Raw genomic sequence first — 18,157 nt, forward strand, 5'->3', positions numbered from 1 at the left:
TGTTTCTTTCAGGTCCTAACTACAGCAGAAGGTAAAAACAGTTACCTGTGTTTGAAATATCTGTATGAATGTTTATTAATTGTGACTACCATTTTAATTGGGTGGGTGGTTGCGTGTTTGTGTCGGGGTACTTTGAGTTGGGGAGGGTGGGTTTTTGTGTTGTGGTGGGTGTTTGTGTCGGGGGGGTTGGGTGTGTTGGGGTGAGGTGGGGTGGGAGTGGGGTGAGGTGGGGTGTGTTGAGGTGGGGTGGGGTGTGTTGGGGTGAGGTGAGGTGGGAGTGGGGCGGGTTGAGGTGGGGTGAGGTAGGGTGGGAGTGGCTGGGTGGTTGTGTGTTGAGAGGGATGTTTTTCTTTTGTTTTGCTTTTTGCTCTCATGCTTTCTCTGAGAAGAAAATAAACTGGTATTTTGATAAATGTGTTGTACCTTATTTTTAATGGTTAGTAGCATATTGATACAGGACCACATTTAGAGACATGGTATTTGGTTCCCATTTCTAAACATTCTGCTGTGTATTTTAAGCAAAAATAAATGTTTTTTATTAATAAACTCTTTGTTAGCTTGAGGAATACTACAAATGGTCAAAGAGCACACCACCACCCCATATAATGGATATAACCCAAACAGGTTTGTTATAATGGTAAACAAATTAAATTTTTTAAATGCCTCATACACCCTGTAATACTAAATTTGACAAAGCATAAAATGCACAGTTTATATATCAACTGCTCAAGAACAAAGAACATTATTTTCTAGTTGATGTTTGTATTTTACTTATTTATATCTCCCAGTCTATCTAGATTACAGAAAGATAAACTGCTAGTTAGCCTATGCGAATTATTGTGTTCTGGCTCTATTTATTTATGAATTTATTCATTCATTAATACTTTGATACTTGAGCATGTAGATGTTAATCTTATCGCTAAAGGTGTAATTAAGTTAATAAAATGTGAAGTAGTTTACAGACTTGGCATATGTAAAAAAAAACCACCACATACATACATTTTAATAGATTATTTTGTTTGATTTTCGAAATATTTAGTTTAAACACCTATCAGTCTATCTATAATTCAGAAAACGGAAGTTAAGTTTGAGCAGCGACCTCACAGAGCCGAAAACTGTTGACGCATGCGCACAACGGCTGGTGTAACAGCCGTGGCTACCTGATCTGTGCCCCTGCTCAGTTTGCAATGCGTGCGCATGCGCGGAACAAATCGGGCAGGGGGTACAGATCGGGTAGTGACACTGCTCCTGCCTTGGCCTGCAGCGGCGACATTTTTAAGCTGTTGACCCTCATTCATTTTCAGCAGTTGTTACTGCAGTAGGGGTTATAGCCGCGATGTTGCTGTGCCGTCCCTTTTGTTCTGTCTCACTGATACCGGAAGTACAGGACGGTGGAGATAAATAAATAAATGAAGAAATGTGGAAATAAATAAATGTAGAAATGTTGAAATAAATAAATGAATGAATAAATAAGTGTTGAAATAAATAAATGAATAAATGTTGAAATAAATAAATGAATGAATAAATAAATAAATGCACATATAAGTAAATATATAAATAAATAAGAAATGTATTAATTTATTTATTTACCTATGCAAATATTCATTCATTCATTCATTCATTTATATGTGCATTTATTTATATATTTATTTATTTATTTCAACATTTATTTATTTATTCATTTATTCATGTATATATTTATTATTTCTACATTTATATTTGCATTTATTTATTTATACTTATGTCATTTTTGGTGCTCCATAGTACAGCTCAAACACACACACACAAAAACCTATACAGTATGTGTGTATATGTACAGTACTGTGAAAATGTTTTAGGCCGATGCAAATTTCTTAAAACCAATCATCTCAATATTAAGTTGAGTTAATATTGAGTTTTACTTGCCAAAGGTACCACGTATTAAAACAGATACAAAAAAAAATAAATACGGTAAAAAGTAACAAGAAGTCCACAGGTGCCAAACCTTTGTTTGGGCGAACCTATTAAACCAATGTTTTTCATAGTACAAAGTAGGGCTGTGAATCTTTGGGAATCCCAAAATTCGATTCAAAATTGATTCTTGGGGTCACAATTCAATTTTTTCCTGATTCTTTCAAATCAGTTGGATTTCTTTTTCTTCCTCCTCCATACTTTAGCGGCGCAACAACAAACACTGTAACACAACTCTACATGCCCCTCTGTAGCCTAATAGGGAGAGGCAGTAAGAGCACTGTCGTGGGGAGCTTTTTAACTGTACCGCGGAGCTCAGCTAGTTAAAGAAACAGTCCGGGGTCTCCGTTCTCGTATTTGGTCTTCATAATGCATGCATAATGTTGTTACCCCTGTCTTAACTTTTGGAACATGTTACAGGCATCAAATTCAAAATGAGTGAATATTTGCAACATTAAATTTCTTGTCTTTGTAGTGTATTCAATTGAATGAGTTAAAAAGAATTTGCAAATTGTAATCTGTTTCTGTTTTCTTTTTTTCCCTTTATTTTTTAAATATGTAAACTTTATGAATTAAACGTAAATTTAATATAAATCTTTGTTTTATGTCTTTCTTTGAGCTTCCAGACAAAGTTTTTCTCTCATTAACACTAATTGAGTAAACAGAATACTCTATTTAAACCAATGGTAAATTCCTTATTAGTGTTTCCTATAATAATATATAATAATCATATTGATGTACTGATGTACAAAGTGGTTATTTACATAAATTTTATGTACAAATAGCTTGTAGCTTGTAGTAGTAGGAATAACATTGTAGGTTCCTGAACCTCCTAGTTCTTAGAAAACAAATTCACCAACAGTAAAAGACAAAGTACCTTCAGTTACAAAAGTTTTGCTTAACTTGTGTTGGGCACTGGACCAAGTTCGGTGGCAGGATCTCAGCCAGCTTCAAGAACAGTCAGAAACCAGTGTAGGCCCAGTCCTGGTCCTACGTTCAAAAAGACACTGGGCCGAGTCCGGTGACCGAATCTCAGCCAGCTTTGAGGAGTCAGAAACCGAATAAGGCCCAGACTTGGTCCTACATTCAAAAAGACACTGGGCCGAGTCCGGTGACCGACTCTCAGCCAGCTTCGAGGAGTCAGAAACCGAATAAGGCCCAGACTTGGTCCTACGTTCAAAAATACACTGGGCCGAGTCCGGTGGCCGGTTCTGGGCCACCTTTGAGGACAGTCAGAAACCAGCTAAGGCCCAGTACTGGGCCAGCACTCGGTGGCTATCTGGGCTGCTCACTGCTCCTCAAAAACATGCGTTTAGTTTCAGCGCAGCCGCAACATCATATTCTTAAGCTCCCAGCGACTACACAATGGAATATTTTCACGTAAAGTTGTACGTGAATACAAAGCTAAGGGTGTCCTCTTCTAGATCCTGTGGTTTTTATTGGTGTACAATCCACTACTTTTCTTGAGTGATCGTCTTTTGAACCAATGGTGTGAGCGCTCGATCGCGCTGGTGTTCAGGGCTGTCCAATCAAATCAGGTCATAGCCTTTCTCCAGCGTCACAAAAGTGATTGAAACCCATTTCAACCAATAGTCCACCCTTAGACGAAAACACTGATACGTAATTTGCCCTGATTGGTCTCCTAATGGCTGGGGGAGGGGCACCGTCACCACGTGTTGCGCTGTCACCAAAAAAAAAAACACCACTCCAAACGCCAAACTCTATAGCGCACACAGCGCGCAAACATGTGATTTTATGTGTCATTTCATCAAAAAAATATTAATATTATTAATATTACTCTGAGATGGACTTACATTCATTTATTTTATCACAAAGAAACAAAAAAATATAAAAATGTTGTTTTATAGAGACAGATTTATCTCTGAATTATATTGGGGGCGCTCTGGAGAGGTTTTGAAGCTTTTGGAGACGCCTGGTGGACACCTTATATAATGCAGTGTAACTAATCAGTGCTTCAATATAATGTTTTCAAATTTTGTAATTTGTTTGACAAGACCCTAATAAACCAGGAAATGTAAATGATTGGTTATTCATCACCAACATCCATACACACAAAACTCCAAATATAACAGGCGCTTTTTTTTTTTTTTTTACATTTTCCTCTGCATTTAATGTTCTCAAATAGAACATAAATAATGAAAATTCCCTCTTGAAAAGGAATTACTGTTTTGTCCCAAGTGTCTACTTCAGTTTAAGCCCTGACTGGTCATTGTGCTTTATGTAAAACTTAAGATATCCTTTGTGATAGCATAGTAGTGCAAATCGCATGAAAATGACCAAAAAAATGGATCTGCAGTAAAGGGTTAACTAAATAAGCTAAACTGCTGATCTTCTGCTTCTGGGCAAAGTGAAAGGTCTTATTTAGGACTTTTTCTACTGTTCATTTTCTTCACAGTTAACAAACCAAACAAGCACAACAAGGCAGGAAGAGACAGAAATAGACAAAAGCCATTAAGAAAAATAAGATTTTGATTTGTTAACACGGAGGCTAACACAACAGAAGCTACACTAAATGACTTCAGCTCCTGCTACACACCACCACAGTGTGATGAACAGCTTTACAGTTTATAATGGACCTAATAATAATCACTGAGATCGCCTGAAGACTTTCATCCATCCAGGGAACATGTCATCAGTTTCATTATGTGTGTGTGTGCATTCTGTAGGGCAATTGAAATGTAACTATTTATTCAACCGTGGTCACCCTGCTGAAAAATCCAGTTTTAATAGTGAGATTTTAGGTGGTCTAAACTGGTCTTTTATGGTCAAGGTGGCTAAAAAAAGCATGGGCTACCCTACACTTGAAAGCTAGCTGGTTAGCCAGCTCCTGACAAGCGTATAAATATCTTACTTCTCTCCTGAGTCAAGGGTATCTTTTATTAATATTGATAGCAACTTCCTAGTTGCAAGTCATTTACAATATCCAGGAAATTCTGACATTTTACATCAGTCACACACATTTCTAGGATCGATTGACGTAAGACAGAGCTAGTGAGGATGGATACAAAAACTAGCAATGCCATACCAGAAAATCTCTAGAGGGGAGAATACCCACTTGAAGTGAGTTCAAAATTAATAGGTTTATTTGGAGTTTATAAATGTCTGATCATTTTTATACTGAAATATGTACTTATGTCCTCAACACTATCAACAATATCAAATGTCTCCGTACAGCAGACTTTTTAAGGCTTTTAAAATCCAGTTACAAGCCTTTTAAACACATTCCTGCTCCATTAACTTCAGCATCAGCTCTCCAATCAGTCAGCTCATAGTAGCAGTAATGCTAGTGTCTTTATTGTGTAAAACCTATTTAATGTAGAAAATGTGAATTTTTCTTTGTTTTTTAAGTAACATACATTATTCTCATTACTCATCGTCAACCGCTTTATCCGTTAAGGGTCGCGGGGGTGCTGGAGCCTATCCCTGCCAGCATCGGGCGGAAGGCAGGATACACCCTGGACAGGCCGCCAATCCATATAGCAGGGCAGACAGACACAGACAGAAAAAACAGACACATTCACTCACACACTCGTACCTAAGGGGCAATTTCAATCAAGTTTCAATTAGCCTGAACTGTCTTCGGACTGTGGGAGGAAACCGGAGAACCCGAAGGAAACCCATGCAGACACGGGGAGCACGTGCAAACTCCACACGCCCCAGCCGGGAATCGAACCCAGGCCGTCTATGAGGCGGAAGTGCTACCCACTGCGCCACCGTGCCGCCCATACATCATTCTACTATCTAAAATTAAAGGAATAAATAAAACAAGTTGTTATTACTATAGCACTTTACAACTCTCCATAAATGGCTCTAGTGTCTAATTTTGTAGTGTGAACCATGCATTATTTGTGCTGCTCTATGGGGTCAAGACTCCCTGTGGACTTTTTTAAAGCATATAGCATATATAGCATATCATTTAACACTGACAAAATGTAAGTAAATTGAGATGTATAAACTTATGGTAAGCAAATTGTTCTTAGTAAAAAATCTTATAAGTTGTCATTTGAGTTTAAATGACTTAGTAAGACTGATTAAGATCATTATTCCTAATATAAACAAAATAAACTTACAGCACAAATTCTTATCAGAGAAAAAAAAAGTGATAATTTCACTAGCTAAGATTTTGTTTTTTTTAATGGTCATGTTTGACAATCAGCATAGTCAAGCTCGGCCAGTTATCTAGCTTGGTAACATTCATTATTTTGGTAAAAAAAAAAAAAAAAAAAAAAATCAAACAAAAGCATAGCCTATGCTGGTCAAAATCTAAATTGGTCAACAAATTTAGCCAGCTGGACCAGCTTAAGCTAGACATGCGTTTTTTTTTCTCAGCAGAGTACAAATGACGTAACGTTAGTTAAAGCACTCTGTCCGTCCTTTGCTTTAACTCGTTTCTAAGTGACACATACTGAACATCTTGAGAGCTTCACTAAAAGACTGAATGTGTTCGTTCATCTCACCTTAATTAATTACAGAATGTAGGAATGCTAAGTTAGTGCTGGACATAAAACAAAACTCATTTTTATAGTAGTTTTTACAGCTCTGTTCTAACCATTTAACCATTCAAATACTTTAATGAATGTTTTACATTTCATAAAACTGGTTCTGACATGGTTTATAGAGAATGATGTTAAAACACCAGTTATAAAGCTGTTGTGTCATTTGTTACATAATTATTTTAACTTTAAAATATTTAGTCATGTTCTCACAATAAGAAAAAAACATGAATGAGTTGCTTGCTGATTTTACCTGTTTCAATTTTGAATTCAAAATGTGTTTTCTCAGCTAAATTTGTGATGAATCAGATTTGGTTGCCAAACTGTTTTTTTTTATTATTGAATCAATCTGACTCATTCTCAGGCGTAATTCAGGGTACTGCATGCTTAAAATAGGTATCTTTTTAAAATATATTTTCACTGATTTAAATTGACTTGTTGGTCAGTCTACTCGACTTTTTGATCTCAATCTCAATTCAGGTACACACATGCATGCCGTGGCTCAGCAAGTCCAGGCTGAATTGATAAAATTATGATGAAAAGTATTTGGAATATGGATGCCCTGAAACAAAGGTTCACAGAACACTCTCTGCCTAAATTCTGTATTTCACTGTTAATGAAGTTCCCAGCACTGAGTTTAATGGCGCTGAAAAAACCCTTCCCTTTTGGATCCACATTTCTCTGTGAATCTGGAGTTTTAGCACTTACATATCTAAAAAAAAAACAATACAGAGCCCATCTGAATGTAGAAGTAGATTTGTGACTGTTCCTAAGCCCTATAAAGCCATGCACAGAACATCTTTGTGCTTCATTGCAGGCCCAACTATCACATTAAGTAAGCAAACTTGGAATTGTTTTATTTGTGCTGACAGTGATGGGAGTGAAGGGGGGTTAATTGGAGCCGCACAGTAAAAAAGGTTTAAAACACCTGCTATAAATCATCAGATTTCACAAGCTTTTCCCTGTAAAGAAAAAGGCATGGAAATGTACACATCAGCTATACTCAGTGAACAGCAGAGGGCAGAAGAGAACTTCATGGCTCAGAGGTTGAGCTTCAGCAGGATCAGACCCGGGCTGAGGAGCAGAGGGACAGCCAGAGCTGGACCCTCATTTACATCCTATACACTAGTACTAAATGAGCATCAGGCTGTGTTTGAACTGCAGGCTGGATGTTTATACTGTTTTTTTGTCTGAATAAATAATTCAGGGATGCATATTAGGAGCCGGTGGTGACAGTTAATGAATCATTTGTGCTATATCCGCTATGTTGTTTTTGGATGAAGCATTCCTTTTATGACAGAGTAATTAATCACTGAGTACTGCGAGCTGGAGGTGCCTATAATTCTCATGCATTCACCTCACAGCCTCTCACATAATAATAATAACCAGAGTAAAGATTAATACAGCGCTGAAACAGTCCCTGCTTTAGCTTCTCTAGATTCTAATGTATTACAGGGTTAAGAGATGGAAGGAGGTTTAACTGTGATTCCAAAAGCCTGGAGTTTATGAGAATGAGAATATCTACTGAGAGGAAAAAAGTACCTACTGCAGGAATTACAGAGTTTATCAAACTACATGAAGACGATAAACAATGGGCAATGAACAATGAGAAATGCATAAGGTGTATCTGACTGCATTATTGGGCAATTAAAAATTTAAATTGAATGTGACCAGAAGAGTGAAATTTTAAAATTCGGAATTTGGAAGTTTAACTGGATGAAGAGAAGAAAATTTCAAATTGAATTAAATTACGCTATCATGGCAATATTTTTTTTTTTTAAATCAAGAGTTTATCTAACTGAACTAAAGTAAATTTCTATTTTTGGGATTAAATAGAGTTTATCTAACTGAATTAAAGTTTTCTACCTGAACTAAAGGGTTTGTTTCATTTTAGGGTTGAATTTAACTCAATAAATAAACATTACGTTTTGGGATTAAATAGAGTTTATCTAACTGAACAGACATGAATTATCTCCAGTGGTGGAATAAATGCTGTTTTCTGTCTGTAATTTATTTCTTATATAGATTTTATAGTAAAATATTAGAGTCTAATATTCTACTATAAAATCTACATAGCAAATAAATCCAATGAACTAAAGTTATTTTTATTTCCAATGCAAGGAGAGCCTGTGTGCAATATTTTATATTTCATATTGACCTTTTTATTTCATAAATCATCCATAAACAGTAAAAAGCCATGATTAAAAGTGTTATAAATCACATTAAATTAGTAAAAAATAGCTGGTAATTTGCCTTAATGGCTCTAGAACTAACCGCTGTTTTTTTTTTTTTTTTCATTTCAGGGGGAGGGGCCAAGTTACTGTTTCATTGGTTTATAAACTTGTTCATTGGCTGGTTCATGGTCTATTCTGATGGCCAACAGCTCTCAAACAGTGTTATGTGCAACAAAAACATTTAAAAATAAAGAAAAGGGTCTAAAAGGGTTAAAATAGAATTTTGTCTAACTGGATGAAAGGAAATGCTAAAATTTGGAATTAAATAGAGTTTATCTAACGGAAAAAAGGACATTGTAAAATTTGCTTTGAAAAAGTGTTTTCTTACTTCCAACCATTTTTGCATTATTTATTTTCTCAATGTATTTTTCATTTTATTAAATTTTTTCCCATCACTAGCAATGCTCAAACACTCGTAGGAAAGCGAAGTGCTTCAGCTGCGATACATCAGCTAACAGACGCCTGTGTTGACCAACATTATCATGGGAGTGATGTCATCTACCCATCCTAGAGAGAAAACCATGACCAATTGTGCTTGCTTGGACTCCAGCTGCTGATGGAAAACTACAAGAACTAGGATTCAAACCAGAGATCTCTGGATCATAGTGGCAGCAGTCTAGTTCATTAAAACTCTCAGAGCCCTTAACGATCTGTTGATTACAAAAGCAACACTTTTGAAACAAATGAAAACAACATAACGTTTTTGTGATGCAGTTCAAGTTTAATTTCAGAAAGAAATCATATGGCAGTTACCCATTTTTTATTAATTAAGTTGCTTCACCTCCATTTCTTTTTAAAATATTATTAAAATTTGTAAGATAAGAACGTGCCAATATCATGGCATGATATCTCCCCAAATGTTTGCATTTACTTCAAGAGGTCATTCTCTTTCTATTGTATTGCACTTCAGTGAACAAAGCAATTAAATTACATTACAGTAATACTCTACCCATTTCAACACACACACACACACACTCATTCTCACACACACTTATTCACTCACTCTATAGCACACGTACACACAGATGTACATCAGTAACTTCTTCATTTGCACCAGTCGCAAGCTGCGCGCCTCAAGTCCAGGCAAAGTAAACAAAATACACTGAAATACACAGAATAGCAGCACATGATTCTGTTTCAAATACTTTTTTGAATTTAATTTTAAAAAAAGAAAGAAAAGAAAAAAAAGATACAAGTTTTTGTGTGAGCTATCATTTTTCTTTCAGGAAGGTTCTCTTAAATGGAGACTGTTCAGAGTGGGTTCCACCGTTGAAAACGTGCAAGGGCGAAGCAATCAGAGGAAGTATGGTCTTTCGGCAGAGCACTGAAACACCATGGTGTGATCTTTTCTGCTTATGACTCGGCCTCTCTAACTGCTATTCTTCAGACACTGGAAATCCACTCCGAGGCAATAATGTCCTCCATGAGAGCTCCAGAAACGTGTAAAATCAGCAAGTGTGACAGAGGTAAGGAGGTGAGAGGAATACCAATTTGGCCTTTCTTACTCTGCCTCTGCGTAAAGCACACTGACCACCACGTTCCTCAATACTTCTCACATATATGTATATATGTTTTTATTGTAAATGAATAATAAAGTCATCCAGACTATGAGGGAACACATAAGGAATCATGTAGTAACTTAAAGGTGTTAAACAAACCAAAATACTCTGTGAAGCATTTAGGTGCTCATATCTGAAGTGCTGTTAATTTGCAGTTTCTAAGGCTGGTAACTCTGATGAACTCTCAATGGTCTTTGAGACCTTTGAGAATGGTTGAGAATGATTTACTGATGAATGGACCAATAGAAATTCTCCAAAATGACATAAAATAAATGCTTTCTACACTGACTTTTATTGGAAATCTCTCTCCTGAACTTCCTAAACTATCCTAAACTTGCTGTTTTGGATAAACATGTTTTTCATTGATATACATACCGCTCTGGAAAAAAATGAGACCACTTAAAATTTATGAGTATGTTTGATTTTTCCAAATTAAAATCATCTTAAATTCATTCAAGAGGAAGATGGATGATCACTTTGAACTGCTTGAATCTGTGCACATTTTAAAAGTTATCCAAGGGCAGTGTGTAAGACTGGTGGAGGAGAACATGCCAAGATGCATGAAAACTTTGATTAAAAAACAGAGTTATTCCATCAAATATTGATTTCTGAAACTTTATAAATATGAACTTAGGTATTAGTATTAGGACTGAAAGCTCTGTATCTTTTTTGTTATTTCAGCCATTTCTTATTTTCTGCAAATAAATGCTGTAAATGACAGTATTTTTATTTGAAATTTGGGAGAAATGTTGTCTGTCCTTTATAGAATAAAACAACAATGTTCATTTTACTGAAACATATACCTATACATAGCAAAATCAGAGAAACTGATTCAGAAACTGAAGTGGTCTCTTAATTTTTTCCAGAGCTGTATATATCATACCTCATTTAGACACAAAGTTTGTATGTGCTTATTATTTTTGCCATATCATAAGGAAAGATTCATACAGTGTCACTAGATTGACAAGTCAGTAACTTGCCCCTAAATGATTTATTGGATACATAAGTGACTTTCCTTTTTAGTTTAATAGAGGGAGTGCCTTAATATAACACATTTACAGTCAAATCAAACATGAATTAACACCATGAACTAACAATGGTGAGAAAAAAGTGTTTGGTTTGGGGATCCAGGCAATGAGTGCTGCAGCCCCATGATCAGTGTCAGGATTATTTTTTGAGGGATGCAGTGATGTGGAATTTCTGGGCCAATAAACACTTTACTGTGGGTGTAACCCATGAGTCTATTTTGTTCATAATAATCTTTAAAGTGCACAAATACAGTAGGTAAACACAAATGGTGATGTGATTATTATTATTTTCTGTTGCTGTGGCAGATAAAATATTCAGTACCCAAATAAACTGGCAATAGAGAACACATCTAAACTGGCACAGAGATAGTTCTGCATGATTATCATCTCTGTGTAAAGATGCTGTAGACTTAAATTACAACGGTAATTAATGCAGTTTATTGCAATTACAATTTTAAATCAATAATAATATAAGTAGTTTCCCCCATTTATCACCAATTAATTGATATGTTACAGAAATAACAGTGTATAATTTATTTTCTCCACTGGCACAAAAATTAAGGAGACCAGTCCCTAACTCATGTAATGCCAGGTTCACACTACACGATTTTAGCAGTTTTTCATTGACCACCCAGCAAAAAATCAGCTCAAATGCACATCGGGGATCTGTCAGTGAACGTTCGGTCATGTGGTTTGAACTGCTAAAAGATGCTTGCCAAGCCGTCAATGATCACAATCGCAGACTGTGAGCTGATTGGTTGGTTACCTGATGCTGAAGATACAGACTAGGGCACTGAGTTTAAAATGTTTATAAGTAGAGTTTTAAACCTTTAACATTTTGTCTGCGGTGCTGAAATGTTTGATATACAGCTCTAGAAAAAATTAAAAGACCACTTCAGTTTCTGAAACAGTTTCTCTGATTTTGCTATTCATAGGTGTATGTTTGAGTAAAATGAACACTGTGGTTTTGTTCTATAAACTACGGACAACTTCTTTCCCAAATTTCAAATAAAAATATTGTCATTTAGAGCATTTATTTGCAGAAAATAAAAATTGGCTGAAATAACAAAAAAGCTGCAGAGCTTTCAGACCTCATGCAAAGAAAACAAGTTCATATTCATAAAAAGTTTTAAGAGTTCAGAAATCAATATTTAGTGGAATAAATCAGGTTTTTGCACCTTGGCATGTTCTCTTCCACCAGTCTTACACACTGCTTTTGGAAAAATCAGATTTGTTTAATGTCTTGTGATAATCAATCTTCCTCTTAATTATATTCCAGGGGTTTCTATTTGGTAAAATCAAAGAAACTAATTTTTAATTGGTCTCTTATTTTTGTCCCGAGCTGTAGTTCTGTGTTGAGGACATAAGTACATATTTCAGTATTTTTTCAGTATTTTTTATTTTATTTATTTTTACAATTTTTCATATTTATACAATCTGGTTTTGGTCAGTTGCTTCATATTAGCCCATTCATTTTCTACTTACTTCAAGCGGTTATTCTGCTCTCTAGAGATTCTCTCTAGTTCTCATGTGCATTTAGTTTCTTGCATGTTCTCATGATGAAACATGCTTTTAGGTGAGTCTGCGATTTCCCACAATGAAAAATTGTATAATTTGTGACCCTTTGTCGCCGATCAGTCGTGTAGCGTTTGAAGTCTCAACAACTGAAGGACTCGTGATTACAGCACAACTAGTTGTGTAGTGTGAACAGCACAACAACTAAAGACACAAAAGGTCGTGTAGAGTGAACCTGGCATAAGGGATGAGACTAGAGGGACTTTTCAGCTACTTCTTTTTTAGATGAACAGTGCATGTTTTTATGGCCTAACTATAAGGAAAAGGCAAAAACTACTCTTCACAAACCCATTAGCTCCAATTAAATTGGATATAAATAAGGTAAATTATCTTAGAATATCCTCAACACCTCAAAATAAGAACTATCCCACGTTTAGACTAGATTTAAGACAATTTAATTTGTGTATATATCTTTGGCATCACTCCTGTTTTTTGGTCTTAAGTGGGTGTTATCTGGAGCATATTAAAGAAGTTGTATGGTATTGCATTGACATCAATAATGCCATTGTAACACTACATGCAAAACTCAAAGAGTCGTTTGGACTCTTAGTAATTGCTAATGAACTAATGCTATTAATGGAGGAGAATTAGTGAATATTCTCTCTAGCTTTTATTCATTAAATGTGTTTACATGCTTTTAATAATACGGAGGAAATTAAAGAAATAGCTAATTTCAGATGTTCTGTGTCAATAATATAATCAGCACATTTAGAAGCAGTTGGATAATCAGATAATGGGAAATAATCAGATTTCTCTGATTATAGCTGTTGGAACCAGATAATAATATTGAAGAAGTAAGTGACATGAGCTTCAAGCATCTTGGCTTTTTGTAAACATTAACCCTTTAAAAAAATCTTCATATTTTTATGAGTATGGTTTCTAGTATTGTGCACTGCTGCCCTTCTTACAAATTTCTCTATATAGTCTGCTGTATCTGGTTGTGTTTGCATGCATGCACAGACTCTGAGAAAACTGAAAGAAATCAGAGTAAGGGTATACATGTGCTGAGAAATCTGACTACTGAAATAAAATCCAGCACTCTTTAAAATATTTCTAGACCTAATTTAATATAACATACAGTATTAAAAGTGTGCCGTTTACCTGACCACTTGAATAGAGAAGATAACTGCAAAAATGTATTAAGAAAATAATCCAATTATTATTCAATTAAATTCAATTTAATTTTATTTATATAGCGCTTTTTACAACAAAGGTTGTCACAAAGCCGCTTTACAGGAAAAACAGGCCTCTTATGAGCAGCAACACAGAGATGCCAATTTTATGGTGACACAGTGGCAAGTGGCAATTATTGAATGCATGTATACACATTTAATGTTAGTAAGAACCTCATTTATGCTTGGATTGTTTTTTTTTTTTCTTTTAACAGAAGTTGGATTGATTTCAGGCAGCACATTCAGGGGTTTGGGGTGCTGTATTCTCATATCTTCAGCTTTATATTATTGCTTGCCCTGTTTTTTTGTAATCAAATCTACTTATCTTGGTTCATTTTTTTAGCAAGCCATTGGGCCATTAACAGTAGATCCAGTTATTTTTCCCACAAAACACAAAATTGCATTCCATCTGCACACATTGAAAATGTGAATGTTTCAGGTTCTCAAAGTTTATCGAACAGCATATCGTGAAATAGCTTCCCAGTGTGCTGACTCAGACTCAAAAAAGCATCTCAAAAACGAAAAGAAGACAGAGAGAAAGAGAATAAGAGAAAGAGAGAGAGAGGTAACAGAGGTGAGAATGCTGCTCCTCCTCCTCCTCATCTTGGGATGAGTGACCTCAGGATTAGGACTGTGTTTGTGCATTCGATGTGAGCGGCATCACCAGCGGGCCACCTGGCTGGCATAGTCCTCAGTGGTGGCAGGCTGCACCTCATTGTCCTCCTGCTGCCGGACCTTCTGCTCGCGGAGTCGGTGGCGCTCCTCACGCCGCTTCAGCCTTTCCTCCCGGCGCTCGAGCTGCCGCTCGAACTGGACCCGCTGCAAGAACAGGTCCTTGGCGAACTCGTACAGCTGCACGTCCAGGAAGTTGAGGCGCTCGATGCGGCGGCGCACGTCCTCGCGCAGCTCCACGTTGGCGGCGCGTGTGCTGTTGAGCTGCGTGAAGGCCGAGATGAACCGAAGGCGGAAGGTGCGCTCGAACAGGTACTGCGTCTTGCGCTGGAACTCGGTCAGGCCGTAGAAGGCCATGTTCTTCAGGTTGCTCATGGCGCTGGCCAGGAGAATGGGGTTGCGCTCGCTTTCGTTCATGGAGGACAGGTTGTAGCACCCCACCAGGCTCAGGTCGGCGAGCATGCGCACCTGCCGGTTGCTGGCCAGATTGGAGGGGCAGTCCATGAACTCCCGCAGCGTCACGCCCGACCAGTCGTCTCCGCTGTAGCAGGCTGGCAGCTCGGCCTGTGTTGGCGAGCGGCCGTCGCACATGTGCAGGGAGGTCTTCCAGGTGGCGCCTCGCTGCACGTGCTTCCACTCGCTCAGGTAGCGCGACACAGGGTCCCTCAGCATGGTGATGTAATAGAAGTTCCTGCAAAGAAGAAAAAGGAACACACAGACAAAGACAGTGAGATGAATATACTGTGTCTCAGAAGTGGAGCGACGGTTGCGGACATGACACCCACAGTGGAAATATATATATATATAAAATATTAAAAAAAAGAAAAACAGAATGATTGATCAATATCAGTTAGCAGTGTTAGGCATCAGCGATGTAGCCTCAAGCACATCTTATTCTCTTTTCTCTAACGTTCTCTGACAGTAGGCTGAATGTTTTTCCACGATAACTGTGATCAGGCTGTTCATCCATCAGCTGTCTGCAGAAAGTCAGTCCAGAGAAATTGTAATCCACAGGCACTTTCAGGAGAGAGCAGCTGTTAAATGAAACATATTCTTTTTACACACATCACTGCCTCTCCTCCAGAGAGAGACTATCTGCTCAGTCCTCATAAGCCGTGGAAAAGCCACTGAACACAGACGAGAAATGAGAACTTTTCATTTCAATTCAGCGCTGCTCTACTCCTCACAAAAGACAGCAGAGGACACTTTATAGGTGAAGGCAGAAGACTGAAGACGCTGGAATCTGCCGCTAATGTAAAATGGAAAGAAGGTCAAGACAGTAATTGTGCTTCACCAACAGAGCAATCGTCCCATGCTAATGCTAATACAGAAACACCTTTTTGAACCTATCTGTTCTTCAGGGGTCAGGACCGAGCACCATGTCGCAATTATCTCCAGTTGCTGAACAATGATTTTGTAAACTCAGCAGGTTTTATTCAAATACTTAACACAATTCACAAAACCACCCAACACCCACACTGCAAAATACCTCAGACAGCTCTGGAAAAAATTAGGAGACCACTTCAGTGTCTGAATCAGTTTCTCTGATTTGACTATTTATAGGTATATGTTTGAGTAAAATTAACATTGCTGTTTTATTCTATAAACTGCGAACAACATTTATCCCAAATTGCAAATAAAAATATTGTCATTTAGAGCATTTATTTGCAGAAAATGAGAAAAGGCTGAAATAACAAAAAAGAGGCAGAGCTTTCAGACCTTAAATAACGCAAAGAAAACAAGTTCATATTCATAAAGTTTAAAAAAATCAGAAATCAATATTTAGTGGAATATCCCTGGTTTTTAATCAGTTCAGATTGGATTGATGGCTGGTGATCATCTATCTTCATATTGATTATATTCCAGAGGTATTTAATTGGCTAAAATCATTTTTAAGTGGTCTCCTATTTTTTCCAGAGCTGTAAATCCTGCAACAAAAACTACATACAGCATTATCAAAAACACCTTATTATCATTATCAGCAAACACCTTTTTGTCTAAACCAACTACACACAGTTGGGCGTTATAAAAAGCACTTTCATTGTTAGTAAGCTTTACCATAATAGTGAAATAGTTTAAATTGTAGAACATTTTTATTGGTTGTAATCCCTAAACATCTCACATTATATTTTTGGTTAACCTCTTGAATTAAACCTGGAAGTCTACACTTCAATAACATCTTATGTGTTTCATTTGAAATCCAGTGTGGTGGCATGCAGAGGTTAAACTATAAAGATTGTGTCACTGTCCAAATATTTATGGCCCTAACTCTGAGATAGTACAATAGGGTCCTTAACGATCCATTTACATACTGCTATTCCATGACTTTTGGCACATCAGTGTTTTCTGTCGGTGTGAGGCAAAGCTCCATATTCTAGAAAAATGTTTCTGAAAAATCAGTGCATAGCAGAGTGTATGCTGGGAAATATCAGCAGAGGAAATGTTTGAGTGTCTGATTACTCTTCAACAAGAAATTTACATTCTGGGAAGATTTTTTTCTCCTTAAATTTTCATTTTTTTAATAAATCTCAGAGCACATGAGATTTTTCTTCCATTTATTTATCCAATCCAGTTCCTATGAATGTAAAATGAAGCTGTCCATGGCTATGCTAATCTGTCTTCCTGAAAAGGAGAGAACTGCCCATTCATCGCTGCGCCACACACCACCTGTTAGCAGAACAGTTTTCATTATGATTGATTACTCAGCAAAATTGCTAGTCTTGCAGGAGTGGGCGGCCAAGATGCTGAGGAAGATCTTTCTTGAGTGTTTAAAATGCCCATATCTTAAATTTCCAAGTACTTTATTTTTCCACTGAGGTTCGCTTATGACACTTGTGTGGGTTTAGGTAGTAAAATAAGCATAATCTATTTTTACACACATTTTTACAAACTTCTATTTATCCATCGGAATGAGACATATGTATGTCCCTGTAAGACCAATATACAAGTACATCTCAAAAACTTTATATAACTTTATATCAGTAATTTAGATCAAAATGTGACACTCATATATTATATAGATGTTTTACACAGGATTAGGGCTTACAGCTAATGAAAACCCAAAAATCGGTGTCTCAGAAAATTTGAATATTATATAAGACCAATTGGTACTTTTGGAAGTGTGGGCAGCGAGCCAAGTCCTGCTGGAAAATGAAATCTGCATCTCTATAAACGTTGTCAGCAGAGGGAAGCATGAAGTGCTGTAAGATTTTGTGGGAAAACAAAACTGCACTGACTTTAGACTTGATAATAAAACACAGTGGATCAACACCAGCAGATGACATGTCTCTCCAAACCATCACTGATTATGGAAACTTCACACTAGACCTCAAGCAGCTTGGACTGTGTGTCTCTCCACTCTTCCTCTAGACTCTGCTCCCTTGATTTCTAAATGAAAAGCAAAATTTATTGAAGGTCAGTGATGGTTTGGAAAGCCAACTTGTACAGAGATGC

At 36.9% G+C, this 18,157-nt stretch overlaps 1 protein-coding gene across 1 annotated transcript in view; it reads right to left on the reverse strand.

Moving 5' to 3' along the window:
* Window positions 1-9,131: 9,131 nt before the first annotated feature.
* The window catches only part of hs6st3b (heparan sulfate 6-O-sulfotransferase 3b), a 112,036-nt gene continuing 103,010 nt past the window's right edge, over window positions 9,132-18,157 (reverse strand). The window contains exon 2 of the mRNA XM_007260579.4: window positions 9,132-15,395. Coding sequence (XP_007260641.2) covers window positions 14,693-15,395 — 703 coding nt within the window. The 3' untranslated portion in view covers window positions 9,132-14,692. The remainder of the gene's footprint in view (window positions 15,396-18,157) is intronic.

This window comes from Astyanax mexicanus, chromosome 11 (assembly GCF_023375975.1).
Source record: "Astyanax mexicanus isolate ESR-SI-001 chromosome 11, AstMex3_surface, whole genome shotgun sequence".
In the NCBI taxonomy this organism is placed as follows: Eukaryota; Metazoa; Chordata; class Actinopteri; order Characiformes; family Acestrorhamphidae; genus Astyanax; species Astyanax mexicanus.